General features: G+C 45.4%; 3 protein-coding genes across 11 annotated transcripts; 2 read left to right on the forward strand and 1 right to left on the reverse strand.

Annotated features, from left to right (window-relative positions):
* Positions 1-1,801: 1,801 nt before the first annotated feature.
* On the reverse strand, positions 1,802-9,143 carry cdk20 (cyclin dependent kinase 20). 5 transcript variants are annotated; one of them, XR_014597572.1, is made up of 14 exons: positions 8,496-9,143; positions 7,927-8,040; positions 7,388-7,576; positions 7,172-7,293; positions 6,882-6,944; positions 6,428-6,551; positions 5,861-6,016; positions 5,265-5,463; positions 3,923-4,112; positions 3,562-3,649; positions 3,277-3,397; positions 2,995-3,131; positions 2,758-2,877; positions 1,802-2,109 (listed from the first exon to the last, which is right to left on the reverse strand). XR_014597572.1 is itself a non-coding variant. In XM_084014959.1 (9 exons), exons 1-8 carry the CDS (start codon positions 8,568-8,570, stop codon positions 5,272-5,274), a joined length of 1,035 nt encoding a protein of 344 aa, XP_083871085.1. In that variant the 5' UTR covers positions 8,571-9,143; the 3' UTR covers positions 5,058-5,082; positions 5,265-5,271. The 5 variants fall into 5 exon arrangements, 2 of the variants coding, with proteins under 2 accessions (XP_083871085.1, XP_083871086.1); XR_014597573.1 differs by having other exon boundaries at positions 3,923-4,115; XR_014597574.1 differs by lacking the exon at positions 3,923-4,112 and having other exon boundaries at positions 1,804-2,109.
* A 394-nt stretch (positions 9,144-9,537) lies between these two features.
* Positions 9,538-11,832, forward strand: uxt (ubiquitously-expressed, prefoldin-like chaperone). Of its 2 annotated transcripts, XM_084014975.1 has the most exons (6): positions 9,538-9,825; positions 9,937-10,018; positions 10,151-10,218; positions 10,300-10,407; positions 10,532-10,595; positions 10,905-11,824. In XM_084014975.1, the coding sequence occupies exons 1-6, from the start codon at positions 9,722-9,724 to the stop codon at positions 10,965-10,967; spliced, it is 489 nt and encodes a 162-aa protein (XP_083871101.1). In that variant the 5' UTR covers positions 9,538-9,721; the 3' UTR covers positions 10,968-11,824. The 2 variants fall into 2 exon arrangements, with proteins under 2 accessions (XP_083871101.1, XP_083871100.1); XM_084014974.1 differs by having other exon boundaries at positions 9,937-10,218; positions 10,905-11,832.
* A 944-nt stretch (positions 11,833-12,776) lies between these two features.
* elk1 (ETS transcription factor ELK1) lies at positions 12,777-26,528 on the forward strand. Of its 4 annotated transcripts, XR_014597568.1 has the most exons (12): positions 12,782-13,837; positions 16,156-16,364; positions 16,845-17,027; positions 17,108-17,281; positions 17,397-17,534; positions 17,618-17,998; positions 18,083-18,191; positions 18,490-18,629; positions 18,700-18,783; positions 18,966-19,067; positions 20,261-23,489; positions 23,661-26,528. XR_014597568.1 is itself a non-coding variant. In XM_084014939.1 (11 exons), exons 1-11 carry the CDS (start codon positions 13,813-13,815, stop codon positions 20,357-20,359), a joined length of 1,620 nt encoding a protein of 539 aa, XP_083871065.1. In that variant the 5' UTR covers positions 12,777-13,812; the 3' UTR covers positions 20,360-26,528. The 4 variants fall into 4 exon arrangements, 3 of the variants coding, with proteins under 3 accessions (XP_083871065.1, XP_083871064.1, XP_083871066.1); XM_084014939.1 differs by having other exon boundaries at positions 12,777-13,837; positions 17,132-17,281; positions 20,261-26,528; XM_084014938.1 differs by having other exon boundaries at positions 20,261-26,528.
* Positions 26,529-26,627: the final 99 nt, after the last annotated feature.

Consider the following 26,627-nt stretch of genomic DNA (forward strand, 5'->3'; position numbering starts at 1 on the left):
TAGCATTGGTACCGTGGTAGCCACCTGTCAATCAGCAGGTAAGCCCCGCCCCCTAAAGCATCCCCTGCTTTCTGGTCTGTTGGACTCTAAATGGACCATAATGTACTAAATGAACATCATGCTAGACTGAAGAAGACTCATACCTCCTTTCTGAGAGGTCATGTGGTCTGAGGGGTCATGTGGTCTGAGGGGTCATGTGGTCTAAGAGGTCGGAGAGGACACAGAGACACAAAACGAGTGCAGATGGAGACAAAGTCTAAATCCCCATTCTGCCTCCCCAATGCTGGATGAGACCAGAGGGGAGACAGGAACAGAGAGACAGGAAGGAGTGTGTTCAACGTGTCTGTGGATCATGAACTGTAGGAGTCAGGTGTGCGAGGCGCTGCGGTGTGTAACGTCCACATGGCAGACGGTTGTTGTGGTGGGAGAAGGCGGCATCGAGCCGCCTCCATCAAAGACGAGGACGGCCTCCAGACCACCAACCGTCCTCCAACCAGACCCTCCATCTCCCGTTTCCTGGCTCCGGAAAACCAGAACCTCCTGCTGTTGCAACAGCAGCCTGGTGGTGGTGGTGTGTGTGTGTGTGTGTGTGTGGTGGGGGGGGGGGGACAACATGATGCTCTTCAGAGACAGACTCTGAGACAACAGAGACACAAACACCAGAATAAAAGAATCAATTTCCTGTTTCACAATAATACACCCGAGAACGACAAACGGGTAACCTGCAATAAAATAATACATTAGGAGATTATTAAATGTGAAAAAATATGATACAGTGTTGGTACAGGTGCTGAAAATCTTTGAAAACCCTTGAATTTTAGTGTGGAGTTTTCAAGGTTTGAAAAGTGCTTGGATTTAGAATAGAGTGCTTGAAAGTGCTTGAAATGTCTGTTCTATGCGATGAAATATATGATATAACAGAGAGAAAAGAAGATCTCCATATTTGAGGGACTGAAAACAGCATTTTCTGACATTTCTTTATGAAAAATGACTTTTGATGATGAACAGATGATGAAAATAGTTGGTGATTATATTTCTGTGGATCTGTTAGTGGAATTAGTTTTCCTTTCATTTGTGGTCCTTCTGTAAAAAGCTGTCTCCAAACATCATGTTGGTTGTTTAGAGGACAATAACATCTCATTTAATGTGATGAACAAGTGACATAATAAGTAGACTGAATACTGACCATTGGATTGATACAAATATGGAGTTTATCACAGTTGGAAGGTGCTGGAAAAGCATGGAAATGCTTGAAAAGTGCTTGAATTTGACTCTGGAGAAGGTGGAGGAATATAGACCAAATAAATAATCCATCAAGGGCCAACATAGGGGTCGGGGGGCCACATTTTTTGGCAACATTTCCACATTAACCTGCACATTAATTTGAACATTTATGAATAAAACGGCAGCTTTAGTCCTCCGTTGATTAACGATCTTTTCATCACTTAAACACATTCAACATCATCAGTTCCCTCTGGAATGTAAACGGCTGTGGAACGTGGCTAAATCCTGGAAGAGCAGATGTGATCTGACAGAGCAGAGCATTCTGGCTAACAGTGTTTTATGGTAGAACGTTAACGAAGGAGCTGACAGGATTATGTTTGGCGGAGGAGGAGGAGGAGGAGGAGGAGGAGGAAGACAACATTGTCAACATGTATTAAAGAGAAAAAAAGATGCAGAAGAAAAATGTGAAAATATTTATTTTGATGGAAAAAAATCAGTTCAAAAAGTTTATGAAACAAATAAATCTAATAATCAAAATAAATATGAAATAAAACATTAAAAGAAGGAAGAGAAGAGGACAGGAGAGGAGGAGGAGAGAAGACGAGGAAGAGAGAAGAGGAGGAGGAGGAGGGAGATGAGAGGAGGACGAGGAGGGGGAGGAGAGGAGAGGAGGAGGAAAAGGAAAGAGGAGAGGAGGAGAAGAGGAGGTGGAGGAAGAGGAGGTCACAGAGCAGCTGAGTGAAACTTGGCATCCTGGGTGGGCGGGAGCAGCAGAGACAGCTTGGTCTCTGATTGGTCAGATTTTCTGCTCCTCTTCTTCTTATTGGTCACTCTCCGCTTTCTGGTTTGGATCTCATCCTTCTTCATCGCCAGCGGCCTGTTGACCTGGAACCCAGTACACACCTGAAGTACACACCTGAAGTAAACACCCGAAGTACACACCTGAAGTACACAAACCTGAAGTACACACACCTGAAGTATACACCTGAAGTACACACCCAAAGTACACAAACCTTAAGTACACACCTGAAGTACACACACCTGAATTACACACCTAAAGTACACACCTGAAGTACACAAACCTCAAGTCCACACCTGAAGTACACACCCGAAGTACACACCTGAAGTACACAAACCTGAAGTACACAAATCTGAAGTACACACCTGAAGTACACACACCTGAAGTACACACCTGAAGTACACACACCTGAAGTACACACCTAAAGTACACAGACCTGAAGTACACAACTGAAGTACACACACCTGAAGTACACACCTGAAGTACACACCTGAAGCACACACACCTGGAGTACACACACCTGAAATAGTACTAGTACCATGTGTAGTTTGTAGTAGTAGTAGTACTAGTACCTTGTGTAGTTTGTAGTAGTAGTAGTTCTAGTACCCTGTGTAGTTTGTAGTAGTAGTAGTACTAGTATCTTGTGTAGTTTGTATTATAGTACTAGTAGTACCTTGTGTAGTTTGTAGTAGTAGTAGTACCTTGTGTAGTTTGTATTATAGTAGTAGTAGTACCTTGTGTAGTTTGTAGTACAGCCCACAGGCATTACATATGGAGTCTCCATCACAATTTCTCCTCCACAATGTCGTCGTTCCAGTCGAACAGTTCACACACACACTTCTTTTCCTCAGAACCTGCACACACACACACACACACACACACACACACACACACACACACACACACACACATAGTTACATAGTAGCTTTAGTTAGGGTGTGTGTGTGTGCGTGTGTGTGTGTGTGTCTCACAGCTCTCCTCTTGGGTCTCAGCAGAGCTCCGTTCAAGATGTTCTGTTGGAGGCAGCAGCCGTTACACAGGTGACCTGCAGCGTCTCTCCTCCAGAGGGCGCTGCTGCTCGCTCCACAGCTCACACACTGTCGTTGCTCTGAACACACACACACACACACACACACACGCACGCACACACACACGCACACACACACACACACACACACACACGCACACACACACCATGAAGCTTCCTGCCTCTCAGACACATGTACAGGTGTAGTTCACAGTAGATGTCTCACCTGGTGCTCCACCTGGACTCCATGACAGACCGCCAGGTCCCGAACAGTCACCAGAGCAGGATGGGGAGGGGTACCCGTTGCCATAGTAACCGTTCCACGCAGGTGTCGGCTGGTTGTCTGTCTGAGGGAGGAACAGGTCGGAGTAAGGAGAACGTTGTTGTGGAACATTGTAGAATGTGGTGGAATGTTGTAGAACGTTGTGGAATGTTCTAGAATGTAGAACGTTGTGGAACGTTGTGGAACATTGTGTCTCTGAATGTGAGTGGAGATGAAACGGAGTCGGACCTGGAAGTTGATCATTGACGGGTCACATGGCACAACGCCAGACGACCAATCAGCTCGCTGCAAATACTCTGACATGGTCAGCGAGGGTCTGAGAGGACGGGCAGAGAAGAAGAGACAGAGTGAGAGCTCTCTCTCATTACATCACAGGATCTTTGATCTATCAGCGGGAACATCAATCAATGAAACGATCAGAAGAAGAGAGACACGAAGATAAAACAAGAAATAAAAGAAAAAATAGACAAAAGTGATAAACGATCAAATAAGATGGAAGAAAGGGAAAACAAAACATGACATTAAAAAGATCAAAGAGATATATATTAAACATCACAGAGAAGAAGGAGAGGATGAGGATGAGACTCACAGCAGGTGATGAAGACGGTGATGAAGATGATGGGGTGAAGATGATGAAGAAAACGTGATGATGATGAAGACGATGTGACGATGATGAAGGCGATGATGATGAAGAGGATGTGATGATGATGAAGAGGATGATGAAGACAATGTGGTCCTGAGAGGCTCAGAGCTGAACTGTGGTCGTCTCCTCAGTGAAGCTGCTGACGGAGCAGAAACAGGAAGTGAGGGAGGAAGTGAGGGAGGAGTCAGACTACTACGCTGCATTACCTTCTCTTCTCTTATTATTTCGTAAAAACACAAACACTTTGACATACTTGTACTTCACTTGAGTATTTCCATGTTATGCTCCTCTCTACTTGTACTTCTACTGCACTACGTTTACTTACTACAGGTTACTTTCTAGTGGTGAGCACCTGCACAGGGGGAGGGGTTCCAGTCCGGGTTCCACTCTGGGTTCCACTCCGGGTTGGAGAGAGGTTCTCCGGTTCCTCCCACAGTCCAAACACATGGAGGTTAACTGAAGACTCTAAATGTCCCGTATGGACGGCTGTCTGTCTCTGTGTCAGACAGACAGGTAACCAGACTATCACACCTGTCTGTCTGTGTGTCAGCTGTGATAGACTGGTTACCTGTCTGTCTCTACATGTCTCCCTGTGATTGTCTGGTCACCTGTCTGTCTCTACATGTCAGCTGTGATCGTCTGGTCACCTGTCTGTCTCTACATGTCTCCCTGTGATAGACTGGTTACCTGTCTGTCTCTACATGTCAGCTGTCATAGACTGGTTACCTGTCTGTCTCTACATGTCAGCTGTGATCGTCTGGTTACCTGTCTCTCTACATGTCAGCTGTGATAGTCTGGTTACCTGTCTGTCTCTACATGTCTCCCTGTGATAGACTGGTTACCTGTCTGTCTCTACATGTCTCCCTGTGATAGTCTGGTTACCTGTCTGTCTCTACATGTCTCCCTGTGATAGTCTGGTTACCTGTCTGTCTCTACATGTCTCCCTGTGATAGACTGGTTACCTGTCTGTCTCTACATGTCTCCCTGTGATAGACTGGTTACCTGTCCAGGTGAACCTTCACCTTCAATGTCAGCTGGGATCGTCTCTGGCCCCCCAGACCCCTCCAGACCCCTTCTAGACCCCCTCCAGATGATGGATGAAGTTACTTTTCAGGTGACAAATGTATAAACAAAACAAGATAATTTATATTTTATTTTATATTTTATTATCAATAGATAAGTTGTTATTATGGATGATCACTATTATTGTGAAAGTCACTGCGCTGCAGTGAACTTTATCAGCAGATGTCCATCAAGAGTCACTGAGGTACGAAGCTGATTGGCCGACCTGTAATTCAGAGGCAGGAGGCGTGTCCCTGCAGCAGCGCGGGGTCTACCACGCTGTTCTGCAGGGGCAGGTCCACTGAGAAGTCGGTGGGCGGAGCCTGCAGACGCTGGCGGGGGGGTCGACCCCCCCTCTGAGGGATGGGCAGCTCTGAGTGGTGAGCAGGAAGAGGAGAGGAGAAGAAGTATGGATGGAGGAGAGCCTGCAGACAGGATCAATCAATCAATAGATCAATCAACCAATCACAAAGAAATCCACCAACCAGGTCATCATTGATTAGTCAGTCAATCACTCAATAGACCCATTGATATGTTCAGAAATACAGGATCAGTTAATCTTCCATCTTATTTCTACATTGATCGGGTATCGTGAATAAAAGGGTCCAGGTCTGAGAGCTCCAGATAGTGATGCTTCCTACATATCCCATAATGCCTTACAATAATGTACCCACTGCAATACCAGAAGAGCCCACTGGGGGGTCCAGAAGCAGTGAGTTACACCAATATGACTCTTGTGTTTCTGGAATAAAAGTAGAAGAGGGCCTCAGGTGGATCCCTGAGGAACTCCACAGTTTGATCTGCCTACTTCCTGTTTCCTACCTGTCTGGCGGAGCAGCGCTGTTTGGACGGATAAACCAGGAACTTGTAAAGCAGGTCAACCGCCTGCGAGGACGTGTCAGGCACAATCTCCTCCAATGGGATCGCTGGATTCTCCGTAAAGGTGATTTTATTGTAATCTGGTAGCTCCACTATCTCCTGGGGGGACAGAAAGAATCCACCACAGGTCACAAAACTACTAACGTAGGGGTCTGGGACAACATAGGGGTCTGGGACAACATAGGGGTCAGACCAATGTAGGGGTCTGGACCAACGTAGGGGTCGGGGGCCAACGTAGGGGTCTGAACCAACGTAGGGGTCTGGGCCAAACGTAGAGGTCTGGGCCAACATAGGGGTCTGGGTCAACATAGGAGTCTGGGCCAATTAGGGGTCTGGCTAAACCTAGGGGTCTGGGACAACATAGGGGTCTGGGACAACATAGGGGTCAGACCAATGTAGGGGTCTGGACCAACGTAGGGGTCGGGGGCCAACGTAGGGGTCGGGGCCAAACGTAGGGGTCTGAGCCAACATAGGGATCTGGGCCAACGAAGCGGCGTGGGCGTGACTCACAGGCCAGCTGAGTGGCGTGGGCGTGCCCAGGACTCGGAGGACACAGCACAGCTGTTCGATGTCGTTCTCTCCAGGAAACAGAGGAGACGAGTTCAGCAGCTCCCCGAGGATGCAGCCTACTGCCCTGAAACACAGCACACAGGTCAGGGCTTTTATTCTGAAGGGCCACAGGAAGCTGAATCCACTGCCCTGAAACACAGTGAACAGGTCAGGGCTTTTATTCTGAAGGGCCACAGGAAGCTGAATCCACTGCCCTGAAACACAGGACACAGGTCAGGGCTTTTATTCTGAAGGGCCACAGGAAGCTGAATCACCGTCCTGCTCAGTTATAAGATCTGTCAGCAACACCACATTATTGATTAACATAAATAACACCAATCAATCATTAGAACTAGTCGTACTAAGTGGACTAAGTATTAGTACTAGTCATACTAATACTAGTGGTTTTACTCACCACAGATCGACTCCTTCGTCGTACTTTCTCGCTCCGTACAGCAGCTCAGGAGCTCTGTACCACCTGAACACACACACACACACATGAAAACACACAAACAGACAAAGACATCAGCACTTCCAGATTCGGTCATCGTTTATGAAAGTGTAAAAGATGAAGTCCATGATAATAATAATAATAATGATAACAATAACAATGATAATAATAATAATGATAATAATAATAATGATAATAATAATGCTAATAATGATGATAATAATAATAATGATAATAATTATAAACAGTGCCACCTTGTGGCCACCTTGTGGCTGTACAGTCTGTCTCCCGGCTCACTGAACAATCTGGCCAAACCGAAGTCTGCTATCTTCAGGTGACCTGAGGAGCTGATGAGGAGGTTGGCTGGCTTCAGGTCCTAGAAACACACACAAACACACACCAGGACTTTTATTGTGAAGGATTCCTGAAGTCAGAATGGAGATCTGTTTCCTGCTATGCCTTCTTCTCACCCGGTGCATGATGTTGTTGTGATGCAGGAAGGCCACGCCCTTCAGCAGCATCATCATGTAACCTTTGACCTGAGCTGGGGTCAAAGGTCGCTGGGAGTTCCTGATGACCTCAGAGAGGTCAGAGAGCATGAAGTCAAAGACCAGGACAAAGCCCATACCGTGGGGGAAGACGTCCTTCAGCTTCACCACCTGAGGAGGAGGAGCAGGAGGATGAGGAGGAGCAGGAGGAGGGGCAGGAGGAGGAGGGGAGGAGGAGGAGGGGGAGTGGGAGGAAGAGGAGGAGGATGGAGAGAAGGAGGAGGGGGAGAGGGGGAGGAGGGAAGGGGAGGAGGGAGAGCAGGATGAGGGGGAGCAGGAGGAGTGTTTGGAGGAGCGTGAGGAGGGGGAAGAGCTTGAGGAGGAGTAAGAGGAGCGTTTGAAGGATGAGCAGCATGAGGAGCAGCTTGAGGAGCAGCTTGAGGAGCAGCTTGAGGAGCAGCGTGAGGAGCAGCGTGAGGCTGACCTCTGACCTCCAGCCTAAGTCCTCCTGTCATACTCACATGTTGGTTGTCCTGGATCTCCTGCAGGGCCTTGATCTCCCTGAGGGCCTGGTTGGGGACCCCGTCCTCCAGGTGCCTCAGGGCCACTTTCTTCAGGGCCACCGTCTCTCCAGTCTGACAGCACAGATTAAGGAGGTTGAATATTATTATTATTATTATTGATCGCTGAGACCAACATCAGTGTTTGGAGACCAGCTCACAGCAGCAGGAAGTCTGCTGATGCCATCCTCTAGCCTTCACAATAAAAGTTTTTTTAAATGCACTTTTTCTGTGTTTTTCATTGAAATGTTCAATTAAAAGTCACATGAAGTCATGTTTGTTTCCCGGAGCGATGCCATGGAGATGGATGGACATTATGGAATGTCATGTGGTGACAAAGAGTTATTTAAAGAGCCCACAGCAATAAAATAAAAGAACAATAATGTCGTCAGAAGAGAGGGTTGGGGGTTCTAGAGTCCTCTCTCCTGGACCTCCAGTGATGCAGATATAAAAAAAATCAGCAGAACATCAAATTTGTTCTCCATCAAAGTATTTGTGGATCAATATGATTCTTTATTCTTTCATGTTACCTCGATGTGTTTGGCCTTGAAGACGATGCCGTGGGCTCCTTCTCCGATCCGACCAAGAATACTGTACTGCTCCATGTCCTGGACTCAGGTCTGACTGGTGAATCTGGACTTAGGTCTGACCTGTAAACTTGGGCTCAGGTCTGACCGGTGAACCTGGACCCCAGGTTTGTCCCGTGAGTGTTAACCCGATGTAAAACTCCGGTCCAGATCTTCCAGTCGACTAGCAGAAGCCCCCAAAATCGGAGAGAATAACGAACTCCGTTAATAAATCCAGAGATTCCCGCATATCGCGCTTCTCAGCTCAATAATATACGAAGCCAGTAAACAAAACTTCAAACGCAGGAACATTACGACGGTGTACTTTGATTCGGCGCGGAGAAAACCACAAAGAAACAAGCTCAACCCGTATTCTCAGCTAAAATCTAGGTGGCCGACCTGTTTGCTAACGTTGCCTTGGTAACCGACTAGCTCAACGAGCTAAAACCACGTAAACCATGAAGATCCGCTGTAAACGGCTGCTGGTGTCGCGTCACGCGTGTCCGACGTAAACCAAAGAGACGCGTGTTTTAAGTACATTTTGTTAAACAAGCTAGCGACGGAGCCACCGACAGTCCCCCATGTTTGTTTATAGTGACGTCACGGGCTTCTTCTTCGTCTTCTTCGTCTTCTTCTTCTTCTTCTTCTTCTTCTTCTTCTTCTTCTTCTTCTTCTTCTTCTTCTTCTTTTTCTTTTTCTTCTTCTTTAATATGTACAACATTCTAAATGAATAAATAAAGAAAATTAAATAAACTTAAATAAAAAATAAAAAAATATGAATGATAAATAACTAAATTAATATAATATCTTCTCAATCATATAAATGTGTCTAAGATACTGAAATAATACTCGATATCACTAATTTATTTTGTAGAATATCTAGTAGATCACGCTGTGCTTTTATCTTTGTGAGGTTTTGAATCAAATGCCTTCTTTCCAACGTCACGAGGCGAGTTTTGCTTAGTGCTTTTATTCTGAAATCCGGAAATACTTGTCAACACCGGATGTAGATCGGTGTTTACGCGAGGCTTCAGTAGCTAACCGGCTAACCGGACCGTTTGTGTCTCGATGATGACGCAGACGCGTTAGTCCGACGTTCCGCGGGTTACCGGAGGAGTTTACCGGAGGAGTTTATCGGAGGAGGTCCTCTCACAGAATCGGAAGTTTAGACAAAGAGGGAAACGTAGACGATGTCGCCGCCTGATGATGCCAATGCTAACGCTAATGCTAACGTGGATCAGAAGCTTCTGCAATATGAAAACTTCATCAACGAGGTTCTGAAGAGAGATTTACAGTAAGAACCGCCCATTATACACACAGTACAGAGAGTACACACTCATTATACACACAGTACACAATCAATATACACACAGTACACACTCAGTATTGTTGTTGTTGTTTACAGGAAAGTGTTGCATCAGAGAGACTCTGTTTATGAGAAGATCTCTCAGTATCTCCAGCTGAAGAACACAATCCAGAGTCTACAGGTACACACATACACATATATACACACACATATGCATACACACACATACATACACACACACATAGACATATACACACACACGGACAAATTAAAATCTCATTATTATGTTGTATATTGTGTGTGTGTTCTCCAGGAGGCAGGCTCTCAGCAGCTGAAGACAGACGTGGATCTCGGCTGTAACTTCTTCGTCCAGGCTGAAGTGTGAGCTGCTGATACACTGATCAATAACTGTGATCAGTAACTCTGATCTGATCAATAACTCTGATCTGACTCGTCTCTCAGGGACGATGCGTCCAGGATTCACGTTGCCGTGGGTTACGGCTTCTTTGTGGAGATGACCCACGACGAGGCTCTGAGCTTCATCGACAAGAAGACGAGTCAGCTGACAGCGTCAGTTCTTCTTCTGTGGTTTCCCCCGTACACCCTGAATGGAGCCGGAGGGTGTTAGCTGGACGCTAGCTCCACCATTGTTGTGAGAGAGAGATGCTAACCGTGCTAACGTTGTGTGTTTCAGCTTCACGGAGCAGCTGACTAAAGACTCTGCCAAGATCAAAGCCAACATCCGCATGGTGCTGGAGGTCAGAGTTCAAACACCACACATAAAATATATATTTTATGTATAACAGTTGATTGATTATCACTATATTATATATACATACATACATACATACACACACAACAAAACATTTACTCAGAATTTTCTGATATTTTACTAATATATTTTTTATTTGTTTGTGAAATGTTTCTGATATTTCGCACATTTGTTTTGGTTTAACTCTCCTTCTGCTCCTCCTCTTCCTCCTGCTCCTCCTCTTCCTCCTCCTGCTCCTCCTCTTCCTCATCCTCCCGCTCCTCCTCCTCTTCTTCCTCCTTCTGCTCCACCTCAGGGTCTGAGGGAGCTGCAGGGACTGACAGACCTTCCAGAGAGCAAAAGAAGAGAAGTCTTCTAGACTCAGACATTATTATGGTCTGTAACAGACGTGGACCTTTAGCAGGACGGAGAGACAGACAGACAGACAGACAGACAGACAGACAGACAGACGGAGGTGAATGAGAGTCCAACTGTCCCTCCATCTCTTCACGAACACATGATGATATCATCATCTTTAACTTGGCCGGTCTGTCCGTCTGTCTGTCTAACTGTCTGTCTAACTGTCTGGTGGTTCAATAAAGTCGTGTGACTCTAAACCAGTGATGTCAGCGGTTAACAAGGACGTTTCTGACGGGTTACACAAGTCGCTCTATGTGTTTGTTTATGTTTATATATGAACCAGCTGAGCAACGTCCTGATGATGTCATTGTCCTGCTTAGATTAAAGTAAATAAACAGGATGTGACCAATGAGGAGCGTGAACATGATCAGAGATTCTTGTGTTCTGAGCTCTACAGCAAATACAAACAAGATGCTCTCAGAGCTGCCTTGTCAACACCCAGCTTGTTGCCATGGAAACTAGATGCTAAATCGAGGCAGTGGTGTAAAGAAGCTGAGAGATGATGCCCACGTGCACACACACACACACACACTCACTAACTCACACACACACACAGCAGCTCGTATGTTGAGTCTTCAGATGAAACAACGACTGCAGCTGATTTGATTGGACGGTCGAAACCAGATAGACTCGTACTAATGTTTCATTGGTTTGGTGTTTTGCTCAGCGGCTCCTCAGCAACAGCCGTGTCTCCTCCTGGCTCTGATGAACAGAAACTGCTGAATAAACTCAACAGACATCAAGTGACTGTCTCGTCGTCTTCATGAGCAGATCAGTTTTATTAAACCTTCTATATTAAATACATCTGTTCTATATTAAAACTATGTTTAACATTAAATATATCTGTTTATATTAAATGTATCTTCAATATTAAATACATCTATATATTTAATATTGTTATTTCATGTATTTTAAAATTATTTATCTGTTATTCCAGAGACAAACCTGTGACGGTGGCTGTCTTTCTCATATTTGTACATTTATTCATTTTCGTGTCTTCAATCCTCAAATTATCATTGTTATTCTTTGTTTGTAACCTCATATTATTTAATTATAATATATAATTATTGTTATATTATTGAATTATTATAATACTCTTATATTATAGTTATTATATCATTTAATTGTAATAATGTTATTGTTATTAATTTATAATTATTATTATATTATTACTTTAGATAGGATATTCGCTGTGGGAGCAGAGCGTCGTCTCGTGTGACGTAACCGCCCTGCTACTGTAGAAACGCAAGCGCGCGCTTCACACAATTAAAAATACCGGAACTCAGACAAAGCACTGGCGACTGTTCATCAAAATAAAAGCACCAACTTGAGGAACACAAAACATAAGTATGTAAATGAAGAAGATGAAGATATGAAATATGCAAATAAAGATATGAAATATGTAGAAGATGAAGATATGATGTTTTGACCTTTCACCCCTTCCCCTGTCCATACAGCACATTTTAAAATAACCACTGATGACTTGAACGAGCACACCATGCAAATAAATGCAACCCAAACATCAAGAAGAAAACAATAAACATAAAGTGCACATTAACGGAAGTAAAAGTTTGTATGTGTCACATCAGAATCAGAAAGGAGTTTATTGCCTAGTACGTTTTCACATACAAAGAATTTGCCTTAGTCTTCAGTGCACATTCTTTTTTTTTTACAAAGAATAAACAATAAAGCAACGAACTGCAGTGAAGAACTTAAATAAAATACCAAATAGAAAAATTACCAAAAATGAAAAAAAGACACTCTTTACACATAAATTGTATTAACTAATGTTTTATTCTGTTGTATCGTGGTGTGCTGAACACTTGATAGCACAAGTCCATTATTTAGAAATCCGTCACCGGAAGGTCGCCCGTTTGAATGGCGGCTAACCTGACAGTGGTGAAAAGTAGTGAGGAGGCGTTCGTCCAAACAGGAAGAAACTGGGAAAACACGCCGAAGTGACGGACACTTCGAGTCGGCTGGACGGCCACCAGACTCCCGGGCGGACTTTCCCTCCGTGTCGGAGGACGCTGGGTGGTTTGTGGGGGAACTCCAGCCCGCAGGGAGCAGTGCTGTTCGGGGGGCTGACGCACCAGCAGGAGAGGAGGAGGAGGAGGAGGTGGGAGGGGGGCTGTCACAGCAGCAGGCTAGGCTAGGCTAGCATGCTAGGATAACTACTTCAGCCCCCAAAAAACTCAACTTAAAGAAACTTTGTGGGGTTAATCGGCGTCTCCGGAAACGTCTAACACAATAAAAATACGACAATTATTCCCGCGTTAGCGTTAACATCATTAGTTAGTTAGCTAGCTAATTAGCTCCCATCAGCGCTCGTCAACACGGCTCTGACAGCGGGGTGTAACGCACCGCGTCACGTATGTTTACGCTAATACAAAAGTTATTAGACGTTAATTAGCATTAGCATGCTAATTAGCACTAAGCTGTGTGCGGCTTAAATGCCGTACGCGTCTAACGTTCGTCTCCGCCGCTTCTCCCGTCGGTGTGTTCGGACCGTGCTTCTCGGGCGTAGCGGAACTTTCTCAGTGGTCGGTGCCAGTCGGTGATAGCGTTAGCATAGCGTTAGCATGGAGGCTTGGCAGCCCGGCAGCAGCGGCGGCTCGCAGCGGTTACATAACGGCAGCAGGTCGCGGGAGAAGCCGCTGAACGTCGCCTCCTCCTCGGCCTCCTCAGCCCGGCTCTGACGGCCGGAACCGGCCTCGACAGACAGACAGACACACACACAACACACAAACACACACACATACATACAGGCAGACAGACGGGCAACACGGGACGTTTTGTTGAAGATGGATTCAAACCCGCTGATCAACGGTAAGAGACGCTGCCGCTGTGTTTACGTGCTGCAGGTGCGCGTCTGCGTGCACGTGTGTGTGTGTGTGTGTGTTTCTGAGCTGTTTGGAGGGAAGCGGCCGTTCCAACAGGTGTGTGTGTGTGTGTGTGTGTGTGTGTGTGTGTGGAAGCTGCGGAGGCCCGTTGCAGCCTGCAGCTCAGTGTGCGTGTGCGCGCCCGTGGATTTGCATGCTGGTTTGTTTTCGTGTAGAAACCTGCAGCTTGTCCTCATGGAGTCTGGTTCCATCAGAGTGTTCAGGTTGCACTAAAACACCTGAACAATGCGGAGCATAGACCAGGTCAGGACAGAGACCAGGTCAGGGGTCAGGACAGAGACCAGGTCAGGGGTCAGGACAGAGACCAAGTTAGGGGTCAGGCTCAGGATAGAGACCAGAATCGGTGAACGTTTGATTGAGAAAACAAAGTAAAATCTGATCCTGCTGACTGAAATCCGGCTCTGGTGTTCGGAGAAGTCAGAGCCAGTGATTGGGTGTCAATTAAATGATCAATCGATCACAAAGGACATCATTTGAGCTCTTAACTGATAAATACATACATGTTTGGTATTGATTGTACAGCGTTCTTCTACCCGGTAAACTATCTCTGGTTGAAGTCTGGAGAGCATGAAGTCGTGTTTTTGATATTTACTGAGATATTCAATCAGGAGGTTCAGGTGGAAACGGGTCCTGGACTGAACCTTGCTCTCTAAAATGTCAGCCCTCATTACAGACGTGATGCTGACTGTTAACATGGAGACCTGTGATGTAATATTCACACGTTGCCATGGCAACACTGACGCACTCTGATGAGGGTGTTGAATGGTGTGTATGAGATGTGACAAGTTTGTGGGCCAGGAGGGACTGATAGGGGGGTCACAGTAGTACTAGTAATGTAGTACCACTGTAGGAGTACTGTAGTACTGACCATGTCTACTGGGTCTCTACTGAGCAGATGGAACACAAAGATCAGCTGTCAGTCCTGCTGATTGATTAATGCAGAAGCTGATCACAGCCATTAGTGTGATTTAGTGTTTCCGAGCATGGCTCAGTCAGATTATACAATCACATTGTGTGAGGTGTTCACTGGCTTATTGTTATCACCAGCATTCATTCATTATGTTTATGACTTAGGAGAAGAAAAGAGGAGAAAACCTCTAACAGGCCCAACGGAGTACCGAGTCCCGTCTCACAGTCACTTTGTTTTCCTAAAATGCTGGTTTTCTGAATGGAGTCTGGTTGATGGGTGCTAGGCTATGCTAACATTGTAGCTGCTCCATCAACACTCCAAATAAGGTCATCTAGACATAAATACAGCAGAGACCTTGTTGTTTGGGTGGCACTGTCGCCTCACAGCAAGAGGGTCCCGGGTTCGATTCCCGGGTCTGTTTCAGGTTCCTTCTGTGTGGAGTTTGCATGTTCTCCCCGTGTCAGCGTAGGTTCTCTCCGGGTTCTCCGGCTTCCTCCCACAGTCCAAAGACATGCAGGATGGGGATAGGTTAGTTGATGACTCTAAATGTCCCGTAGGTGTGAATGTGTGCGTGAATGGTTGTTTGTCTCTACATGTCGGCCCTGTGATAGACTGCCGTCCTGTCCAGGGTGAACCCCTGCCCAATGTCAGCTGGGAGGCTCCAGACCCCCGCAACCCTGAATACAGGATAAGCGTTAGACGATGGATGGATGGACCTTGTTGATTTCTGGTCTAATGTGAGCTGCTATCTAGACCTCTGGGGGACCACAGACAGTCTCTGGTTTCTCCACATAATCTGGTCTGGTCTCTGAACTAATGTGAGCTACTATGGTAGACCTCTGAGCAGGGCAGCAGCCTCTTCACGTCTCTCGGTCTGTACTTCTACCTCTTGGCTGCCTCCTTCTCCCTTGGTCACCGTTGATGAAAGGCCTCACCATGGCGATGGTTTCCAAGGTGTTTGATAGGTCAGTTGATGCCAATGAGGCTCATTAACATGGCTGACTGGGGTCTGTTTAATGTCAGCCTTCTCAGGACTGTCTGTCCCCCTGTCTGTCCCCCTGTCTGTCCCCCTGTCTGTCCCCCTGTCTGTCCCCCTGTCTGTAGTAGTAGTTTGTAGTATACATGTATGTAATAATCTGATGTCTCTAAACTTCAGTTTATGTGATTTCTTTGATAGTTAACTTCATACTTACGACACGATTTCACATTAAACAGAGTATCATAAGACTTTTTTCTGTAAAACAGCGCCCTCCACCCTCCAGGTGGGGGTTCTGTGAGAAGTTGATGAGGGGAAATGTCTGATGAGAGTATATCTGTGTGTCCGTCCCCCTCAGCCATGGACCCGTCCATCACGCTGTGGCAGTTCCTCCTCCACCTGCTGGAGGACCAGCGGCAGCGTCACCTGATCTCCTGGACCGGCGAGGACGGGGAGTTCAAGCTGCTGGACGCCGAGGAGGTGGCCCGGCTTTGGGGGCTCCGCAAGAACAAGCACAACATGAACTATGACAAGCTGAGCCGGGCACTGAGATACTACTACGACAAGGTACTGGTACTACTACTACTATGACAAGGTACTGGTACTGGTACTCCTACTACTACGACAAGCTGAGCCAGGCATGGTACTGGTACTACTAAATGGATTTATATAGTGTTATTTATATATCTAGCTATAAATAATCTACTCAAGGCGCTTCACACTACAGTCAGTCACTTTTACCCGTTCACACACACATTCACACACACACAGATGGCAGAGGAGCCGCCTCCACATCAGGATCTAACTCATTCACACACACTCAGATGGCAGAGGAGCCGCCTCCACATCAGGATCTAACTCATTCACACACATTCACATGGCGCAGCATTGGCCATTGGTGGTTCAGTATCTTCGCCAGGATTCGAACCGCCAATGTTCTGATTGGAGAACGACTCGCTCTACCTCTGAGCTACAGCCGCTCCTGTGTTGTTTGTGTGTGTATGTATTGTGTGTGTGTGTATTGATCTTGTGTGTCTGTGGTGGCAGAACATCATAAAGAAGGTGAGCGGGCAGAAGTTCGTGTATAAGTTCGTGAGTCAGCCCGACTCTCTGACTGACGCGCTGCGGAATGGAGAGGAAGTCCAGAGGAGGGACGCCGCCGACCCCAACAGCCAATCAAAGGGCCTGGGGGGCGGGTCCTCAACCTGCACGTCGAAGGGCTTACCTCAGGTAAACGTCCTCTGGGATACACACACAGTGGTGTTAACATGAGATCCATACAGAGATTGATTGGTTTGGTTATTGATCAGCGTTCGTCGCCTGTTGGCTCCCAGAGGAGCTCCCGTAACGACTACATGAAGTCCGGCCTCTACTCCACCTTCACCATCCAATCACTGCAGGCCTCGCCCGGTCCTCGGCCAATCAAAACAGAGCTGCTGCTGCAGCAAGACGCCGCCGCCAAAACCGATCGCATGCCCAGAGAGGTGAGATTCTTCTTCCTGTTTCTGAACCCTCACTTCCTGTCTGGACTTCCTGTCTGGACTTCATCTGTACCCCCCTCCTGCTCTTCCTCCTCGCCCCCTTCCTCCTCCCCCTCAGGTGTGTGTCCTACCAGAGTCCTCACCAGGAGGAAGAGGTGTTGACTCCTGTCTGCAGGTGATCGTCACTCATCCGTCTCCGTGTCCGACTCCGTCTCTCAGTCCTCAGATATCAGCCGGCCCCAACAGCCAATCCCAGGTCAGTGTGAGCCCCCCCCCCTGTTAGTCATAAACTGGTCCCATCTGGTCTGTGTTGAGTCTTGGTCTCTGTTTCTTTCCAAGAATCCTCCTGCTCCTCCTCTGAGCGACCCTCCTCAGATTTATCTCACCACGGTGGGGGACCCGTCCTCCCTGACCTCCCTCATCCCCCTGGGTACTGTGGGGGGGTCGGTGAGTCCTGTCCCTCCCCCCCACGTATCGATGGGCCCCCAGGGGCCTCAGCAGGAAGACTGCGGGGGCATGGCCAACCCCGCTAGCTTACCCCCTCACCCTCCTCACCCCGCGCCCGTCTTCGTCATCATCAACCCCCCACCGAGCCACCAGCAGGCAGCCATGGCGGCTGCCTCGGCCCCTCCCCCCCCCATCGTCATCAAGGAGGAGAGCCTGCCGTCAGGGGAGGAGCTGCTGGAGATGGTCTCTCTGGAGGAGCGGCGGGCGGAAGAGGTGAGAGGAGGAGCTTAACGGTTTCTGCCAAGTTATGGTTCAGACTAATGACTCATGATGTCTCTCTGCTCCTCCTCCTTCCAGGTCCCTCAGCTGATCTGTGGCTCCGGGGATCCAGAGCCCCCTCTCACCATCGTGGAGAGCCCACCTCCTCCCTGCGTGGAGGCCGGGGTCGGAGGTCAGCAACCTGCAGGTGAGGATGGAGGGGCCACGGGGAGGAAGTGGCCATGTTTAGATTGGTGTTAGATTTTATTATTAATGTTGAGGACAAGCAGCCAGCAGAGAACAGGGTCTGGGACTCTGGTTTTGTAGGTCTAGTTTGGTTTGGCAGCAGGGGGGGGGGGGGGGGGGGGGGTCTTGAGGATCAGGTTTTATCTGGGTTCCCAGATGAGTCCTGATGCTGATGGTTTGCATCAGGACCAGGACATCCCTCCTTGACCCTGTTTGAGAACAGTTTCTGTTATGACACTAGTCTCATATCTCCCTGTTAGACTCCGCCCCTCTGGTGACCTCCTCCTCAGCGGCGACCCCTCCGGTGACCTCGGACGCCGTTCCTCCCAAACCAAAGAAGCCTCGGGGTCTGGAGCTGCCTTCCTCCCCCTCCCTGCCCCCTGGCCTCTCCCTGGATAAGGTCTGCAGAGAACCAGATCCTAGATTGTTGAATAAAGTGAATAAAGGTGTAACAGGTGTTTCCTCTGCAGGTGAACGCAGCCGTTAACAGTTTACTGGCTCCTGGATCAGCAACCAACACTCTGACGCCGACCGTTATCACCTCCCATGCTCTGGTGAGCACCCACAGCTCTCTGGGTCTCTGTCTCTCTGGGTCTCTGTCTCTCTGGGTCTCTGTCTCTCTGGTCTCTCTGTCTCTCTGGGTCTCTGTCTCTCTGGGTCTCTGTCTCTCTGGTCTCTGGTCCTCTGTGAGGGAGACATGGTTTGTTCTGACAGGTTGTTGTCTCTGTTTGTCCAGACTCCAGTCCTGCTGACTCCCAGTCCTCTTCCCTCCACCATCCACTTCTGGAGCACGCTGAGTCCCATTGCTCCTCGCTCCCCTGCCAAACTCTCCTTCCAGGTAATATACCCAGCCTTTCTCACAGGTAATACACCCAGCCCTCCTCACAGGTAATACACCCACACAGTAAGTGTGTTTTCATGTGTGTGTTTTCGTGTGTGTGTGTGTGTTTTCTTGTGTGTGTGTGTTTTCTTGTGTGTGTGTGTTTTCGTGTGTGTGTGTTCACATTTTAAAGCTCCTCCATTATTGTTTTAAATCTGACTGAATCAGCACATTTCATTCTATTTAAAGATCCTAACACACACACATACACACTCTCTCTCTCTCTGTGTGCCCTGCGTGAACCTGTCTCTTATCCAGGACCAGGTCTCTCATAGAGCTGGGGTCTCTGCAGGGTTCTGGGGTCTCTGCAGGGTTCTGGGGGTCTCTGCAGGGTTCTAGGGTCTTTGCAGGGTTCTGGGTTCTCTGCAGGGTTCTGGGGTCTCTGCAGGGTTCTGGGGCCTCTGCCTCTGCAGGGTTCTGGCTCCGTTATTTGGGCTCCATCTGTGTCTTGATCAGTTATTAATGCTCCAGATCACAAACACCATCTGGTCTCACCGTGTCCAGGCTCCGTGATCCAGTGCCGGGCTCACAGGGACTACTTTCTAACAGGGAAGTAGTCCCTCGCTTGTTGTGGCACTATGTCGCCTCCTTGTGGTGCAGCTGGTTAATGCAGACTGAGACCACACACACACGTGTTTATATCCGTTTAATAATAAAACAAAAAGAAGTCAGAGGTTTATTTCATCACGTTGTGTTAGTGACGATGAAGGAGAAGTGATGAGTCATGAATGTTAAAAAGCAGCATTGATTTTATAAACAATCATTGATTTTATAAACCATCATTTCCACATCTCTACATAACGAAACCTTTTATATGAACGTTTAAACAAAGAGACTAATTATTCTTAACGGGATCAAATCAATCAATACAATAGATTATTTTTATTTCTTCCTTCCCGTCTTCTTTCTTGTTATTAGTATTTGTTTATTCTTTTTATGCTTTTATTCTTTCCTAAATCAATATCATGAGTTATTGTCTTTGTATTTATGGAGTCCATATCGTCAGCGCTCCCTGTCCTCCTCTTCTTCTTCCTCTTCCTCCCCCTCCTCCCCCTCCTCCCTCTCCCCTCCTCCCCTCCTTCCATCCTCCTCCTCTATCTCCCATGTCCCTGACTTCCTGTTAACGAGTCCCGGTCTGTCTCCCCGTCTAGTTCCCGACCAACGGCAGCAACCAGATCCACATCCCGGCCCTGAGCGTGGACGGTCTCTCCACCCCCGTGGTCCTCTCACCCGGACCCCAGAAACCCTGAGACCCCCGCCCCCCTCGGGCTGCTCCTCACTGTGCTCCTCACGTCTCGCCTCCCTGGAGGAGACCTGGATCTGGACCCAGTCTGAAACTCAAACCAGGGACCATGTAGTTTTTTTAGGCCCCTAACTGGTAAGACTGGAAGGGTTTTGGTGATTTATGGGGACCTTTTCACTGGTGGAGGACCAGAAACCAGAATGGCATTTTAAAGAGGGAGGATGTCTGGGCTTCATCCTCCGAGACCCTCGTACTGGTCTTCTACGCTATGGCGAGGGATTGTGGGAAAACGGGACGCATCTCACGCCCCTGAACGCATCACGACAACGGGACCTGAAGACGGGACCTGAAAACGGGACCAGCATGAAGAGGTTTTTAAGACGTGGCTCGTGTTTCCATTTTTAAAGGATTTAATCTTTAATATTCTCGAGGAATCTCAAATCTTCTATTCTGGGTTTTTTTCACTCCTCGTCTGTTTTTTTTACCAACTTTGTTATTTATTTCTCTTTCTTGAACGTTGCTCTTCATCATGGCGACCATGTGGCTACTTTTATTCCTTCAGACTTTTAAAGGGGTTTTTTTTTTTGCTCCTTCGCTCTCATTGGCCGCTGTTTTAAAAGGCCACGCCTTTCTCCACTTATGCATGGCCCGTCATTGGACCGAGCTCCTCAGCGACCAATCACAGAGAAGCGGCGGCGATGACCCGTTGATCACAGCCACGTTGTTTCTCCGTGTGACAGATTGTATATTTTGTAACGACGCCGACGATGCAGCCGTTTGTATTCTTCATTATTAACAACGTCCGCTAGATGTTTGTTGAAGCTTCGATGAATGTTTGTTCCTGAACGCCTCATACTCGGCGTGTTGTCACTCTGCACTGATGTTGCCACAAGTTTCCATGGCAACAAGCTCTTCAGAGGTCTACAATAGTAGCTCACATTAGTCCAGAGACCAGACCAGACTATGTGGAGAAACCAGAGACTGTCTGTGGTCCCCTAGAGGTCTACGATAGTAGCTCACATTAGTCCAGAGACCAGACTATGTGGAGAAACCAGAGACAACAAGGTCTCTGCTGTATTTATGTCTAGATGACCTTATTTGGAGTGTTGATGGAGCAGCTACGATGTTAGCGTAGCCTAGCACCCATCAACCAGATTCCATTCAGAAAACCAGCGTTTTAAAAGTAGCTATCTTGTGGTCTTGCAACGAACCTAACAAAGCATGACTTTTTACTGATCACCATCATTATGGAGTTATTTCAGCATCCTTTTCATCTGGTTATTGATATTAAATCACAGATCAAATCCTCTTTTCACTTCAATAACGACGTTGACTGCAGGACTTTTGAACTTTCAGACTTTTGCGTTAACGTTCGTGGTGGCTTCACTCAGACACAACGATGTAGATGCTCTGGTTGTCACGACAACTGAGGAAGACAACCAGATGTGGTTGAAAGCTTTATTTAAAAAAATAAATAAATGAATAAAGATGTTGAAAAGACATCCATACTTTCAAACTGACGGCAAATATAAATCTGATTTCACCGTGAGTTTTGTTGAGGTTTACTTGCGGAGGTAAAGTAGATGACGTGGTGGTTTCAGGTCAACTGACCAGAGCGTCACATGAGTCGCTGCTCGCCATCATTGGTTTCCTGGAGGTTTCAACTTGTGGCAACATCTGGATCTGCAGAAACACATCGAGGTTCTTCTTCTAAAACGACTGTTGTTGTTATTGTTGTTGTTTCCAAGCTAGCTGAGCTCTGCGGTTGCCACGGTAACCTGACCTGACTGTTGCTGACTGTTGCTCACCTGCAGGTTGTTGTTGTTGTTGTTGTTGTTACTGCGGAGCATCTGAAGCTCCACCTCCTCCTCGTGATGATGCTGTTAATGTGTTGCTACGCTTCTGTCTCACTCACAGACGCACACACACACACACACACACACACACACCCCCGCAGGAACTGAGTGAGGCTGATGTTCTAGTTTATCAGTAAAATAAAATAACACAAAACAAAAGGTTTAACTTTACGTTAATAATTGATATAACAGCTTTATGATCAATACAATATCACCACCTGATTGATTGTTAATGTTTTATGTTGACGTATAAACAACTCAGTCAAAAGTCAACATTCATCAAAGCAGACAAATGTCATTTCCTGATTTCACAACATGATTTTATCTGATCAACTTTTTTTTACATATTTGTTGAGGTTTAGTCTTGAAGCCACACATTTTTTGGGATCATTTTCTCATAGACTTCTATACAACCAGAGAGGAGTCGCCCCCAGGTGGTCAGCAGAGAGAATGCAGCTTTAACACAACCGCAGATTGGCATCTGGTTCAATGGGTGTTAGAGCAGCTTTTTCAAGGCTAAACATCAACAAACATGGAGTAAAGCAGATGTTGTGAGATGAAATCATGATTACTTCAGAAGAAAATAATGGACCGCGCTTTGCTCGTGGTGTGTGTTTGAGAGAGAGACATGGATAATAGTTCAAAAGTGAACTATTAAACTTAGTTAGTTACTCTTAGTAACTTAGTTACTGTTAGTTATTTTTAGTTATTGTTATTATTCTTAGTTACTGTTAGTTGTTATTGTTATTTATCGTTAGTTACTGTAGGTGATTAGTTATTTTTAGTAATCGTTAGTTACTCTTAGTTATTGTTAGTTGTTAGTTATTTTTAGTAATCGTTAATTACTCTTATTTACTGTTAGTTGTTCGTTATCGTTAGTTACTCTTAGTTACTGTTAGTTGTTAGTTATCGTTAGTTACTCTTAGTTGCTGTTAGTTGTTACTTATTTTTATATTGTTTGTTACTGTTAGTTGTTAGCTATCGTCAGTGACTCTTAGTTATTGTTGTTTACTGTAGTTACTGTTAGTTATGGTTTGTTCTTGTTATTTATTGTTGTTTATCGGTTTTTTTATTGTTATCATTAATTGAAGTTAGTTACTGTTAGTTATTGTTAGTTACTGTTATCGTTGGTTACTGTTAGTTATCGTTAGTTACTGTTACTTTGTTAGTGTTATTATTTATCGTTGGTATCGTTATTAGTTGCTGTTACTTTCTAGTTATTAGTTATTGTTGGTTATTAGTTAGTTTTATTTATCATTAGTTATTGTTAATGTAGTTATTGTATGTTACTGTCGGTTAATGTTATTGTTAGTTACTGTTATTTATTGTAAGTTACTGTTATTGTTAGTTATTGTAAGTAATTGTTAGTTACTGTTAGTTAGTTATGGTAAGTAATTGTTAGTTATTGTTGGTTAAGGTTAGTTATTGTTGGATATTGTTAATTTCTGTTAGTTATTGTTAGTAACTGGTAGTTATTGTTATTTACTCTTAGTTACTGTTAGTTATTGTTGGATATTATTAATTTATTTTAGTTATTGATGGTTATTGTTAGTTACTGTAGTCATTGTTTACTATTATTTATCATTGGTTATCGTAACTGTAGTTATTGTTAGTTACTGTTATTTATCGTTAGTTATTGTTATTAACTGTTGGTTATCGTTGGTTATTGTTACTGTAGTTATTGTTAGTTATGGTCTTTAAAATTGCACCAGCGCTTGCTGTCAGATTTAAAAGGTCCGGATCAGAAACATTGACAGACTTGTTAACGAACATTCAGCCTCAGCTCGGTTCCTGGCGGTGGGATTTCCCAGCCTCGGCGCAGACCTGAACGCAGCACCAAGCCATTGTATTCGACTGTTCTCTCCTTTTACAGCATGACTCTATTTTTCTACTCGAGACGTTTTTAAAGTGCGATGAAGCCTTAACGAGCTCACAGCTGCATCTTAACGAGGCGATGATGAAGATGACGAGGAGGAGGAGGAAGAAGAAGAAGCCATTTCTAAGACAGCTGAACCTGGGACGAAGGTTTTGTGTCCGACATCTTTTCGCTAACGTTTGTGGTGTCAGTGAATCGTTGTAGATGGATTTACAAAAAGACGTTACGGAGCCAGAAGTTATGAGGTTAAAGAAAGAAAAAACACATGTTGGACCAACGTCATAAAGCCGTCGCCTGCTGGGATCCATCCTGCAGCGGATGACATCATCAAACCAGATTCATCAATGAGTAAATATACATAATAATAAATAAGTCTTGTCCAGAATCATGTTGTCATCACCAACATCTGGACTTTGATGATGAAGGACATCGCATGCTCCTCACTAATGTGTCATTTCCTGTTTGGCAGCGGCATTTCTCTGATGATGTCATCGACTCAACCATGTATTTCTTCTTCTGGTTCTCAGCTCGTTAAAAACAAAGTTTCTGATTCGCGGTCGATTTCTCGAACCAGCAGAACATTGGACAAGAATGTTTTTATTGATTAGTAACAGCCTTGCATTCTGGGTAATGTGTGAGGCTCTGTTTGATGGAAGTACACTGTAAAAAATGATGTGCCACTTTTAACAGCAGCAAAACTAATCTGGTTAAATATTGATCTCTGAACCATAGACACAACTATTATTATTATTATTATTATAATCATATATAAGATTGATTCCTCTTGTTATTGATTAATTAATACAAATTAAATTTCTCCATTTACAAAGTTTTCAAATGTACACAACCTCAAAGAAATAAAAAAAAAAAAAACATAAACAAATGACTAAATTTATAGGAAAATCCCCAAAATGAACAGAACCGTGAACAAATGTTTTATACAAAGAATGATGCAATACAAGTACAAATACCACTATGTACATATAGTACTACATTCAGAATTTAACTGAACAAAGTTTCATCAAAATATATTTAGTACCAAAAATGAAGATTCTCCTGATGATGTAATATATTTTTATGATGTGTTGCTGGATCCATCATTTAGACATTGATTATATTTGCTGAAGCCGAGTATGATATTTATTTGGAGTAGAAAGTACCTCTGACTGTACTTACGTTGTGTATTTAGTTACTTTAACGTTGACACGCTGATCTGCTGTTTAAGTGGCTCATTATTCAATCTGATGGTTGTCCTGCAACTGCTCTCTGATTGGATGGCTGACAGCGGCGCTCTCTGATTAGATTAGATACGGGGACCTTTGACCTTTCTTGTTGTTTGTCTCGCCATCTCATTGGACGGCTGAGAATATCTACTGTTTATCCCTTCAGGGTTATATTTCAGAATAAATATTTATGTTAGTCAAGACGAATAATTCGATCCTGTTTGAATTGTTCCATAAATTACACTTCCGACGTGTTGGTGGCGTACCTAGCTAAGTTATCTAGCTAGCAGCAAAGCTAGCTACGTGTTGGTGACGTACCTATCTAAGTTGCTAGCTAGCAGCGGAGCTAGCTACGTGTTGGTGACGTACCTAGCTAAGTTGCCAGCTACATGTTGGTGATGTACCTAGCTAAGTTAGCTAGCTATGCTACGTCGCGTGAGAGAAGCGACCTCGTTAACTAATCAAAACGTTACACTGACAAACATCTCACGTGGCGTTCAGGGACAATCGGACGCTATCAATAAATTATAAATAAAGGTAGAAAAATATTTATTCTGAAATCAGGTTTCCATGGAGACACGGGAAGGGGTGGGGTTTAGCCTCTTTCTCTGTAGCCGTGCAGATTCACGTCTCTTTTTTGCGTCGCTTTGTTGCCATGGTGAACCATTGCCACGGCAATGTAGGAGAACAGACGCCATGTTGTTTCAATGATGCGGATCAATATTTTGATCAATAATATCAGTGTGCATGTAAACGTCGTCACGGAGATTATTGATGTGATTAATTAGTGACATCTGGGTCATTGATCATTAATCAGTGTCATTGATTCGTCATTGATCCGTGTCATTGGTTCGTCATTGATCCGGGTGTTTGTTTCTAATAGATTTGATGACGGGCCGTGTCGTGTGTTTACATGTGAGCGCTGTTGGGCAATCCCATGATCCTTTGCAGCGGGATTAGAGCTACCTTCTTACGGTTTTCTATGGGATGTTTTAAATATAATCTCTATATTCTGTACGGCTGAGGAGTGTTGATGACGTGTTGTTTCTGTGGCCAATCGTCGCTGTCAGATTCCTGCGTGGCCCCGCCCTTCCTCGGCTGTGATTGGCTGAGGGGTTTATTGATGTGAAAGGGACGGGGCCTGCTTTTTATTTTTCTGAGACAGAGTTCTATGTGTCGTTTACTGGAAACAAATATTAAAAGAAAATTATTTTTTATGGACCTGACGTCAGTTTGTGTTGTTTATAAATTATGTGTTTGTTTTCTGGGCGGAGTTAACAAACACACACACACATATATATATATATACACACACACTAA

This window comes from Eutrigla gurnardus (genome assembly GCF_963514095.1).
Source record: "Eutrigla gurnardus genome assembly, chromosome: 8".
NCBI lineage: Eukaryota > Metazoa > Chordata > Actinopteri > Perciformes > Triglidae > Eutrigla > Eutrigla gurnardus.

Coding starts and splice junctions, on each gene's coding strand:
- cdk20 (XM_084014959.1), bottom strand. CDS start 8,570: ATGGAGCAGTACAGTATTCTTGGTCGGATCGGAGAAGGAGCCCACGGC. Junction 8,041..8,495: donor TCAAGGCCAAACACATCGAG/GTAACATGAAAG, acceptor CTGTGCTGTCAG/ACTGGAGAGACGGTGGCCCT. Junction 5,464..5,860: donor AGCGCTGCTCCGCCAGACAG/GTAGGAAACAGG, acceptor TCCTGTCTGCAG/GCTCTCCTCCATCCATACTT.
- elk1 (XM_084014938.1), top strand. CDS start 13,813: ATGGATTCAAACCCGCTGATCAACG. Junction 17,535..17,617: donor GCCCCAACAGCCAATCCCAG/GTCAGTGTGAGC, acceptor TTTCTTTCCAAG/AATCCTCCTGCTCCTCCTCT. Junction 18,630..18,699: donor CTGGCCTCTCCCTGGATAAG/GTCTGCAGAGAA, acceptor TTTCCTCTGCAG/GTGAACGCAGCCGTTAACAG.
- uxt (XM_084014974.1), top strand. CDS start 9,722: ATGTCGCCGCCTGATGATGCCAATGCTAACGCTAATGCTAACGTGGAT. Junction 9,826..9,936: donor GTTCTGAAGAGAGATTTACA/GTAAGAACCGCC, acceptor TGTTGTTTACAG/GAAAGTGTTGCATCAGAGAG. Junction 10,596..10,904: donor ACATCCGCATGGTGCTGGAG/GTCAGAGTTCAA, acceptor GCTCCACCTCAG/GGTCTGAGGGAGCTGCAGGG.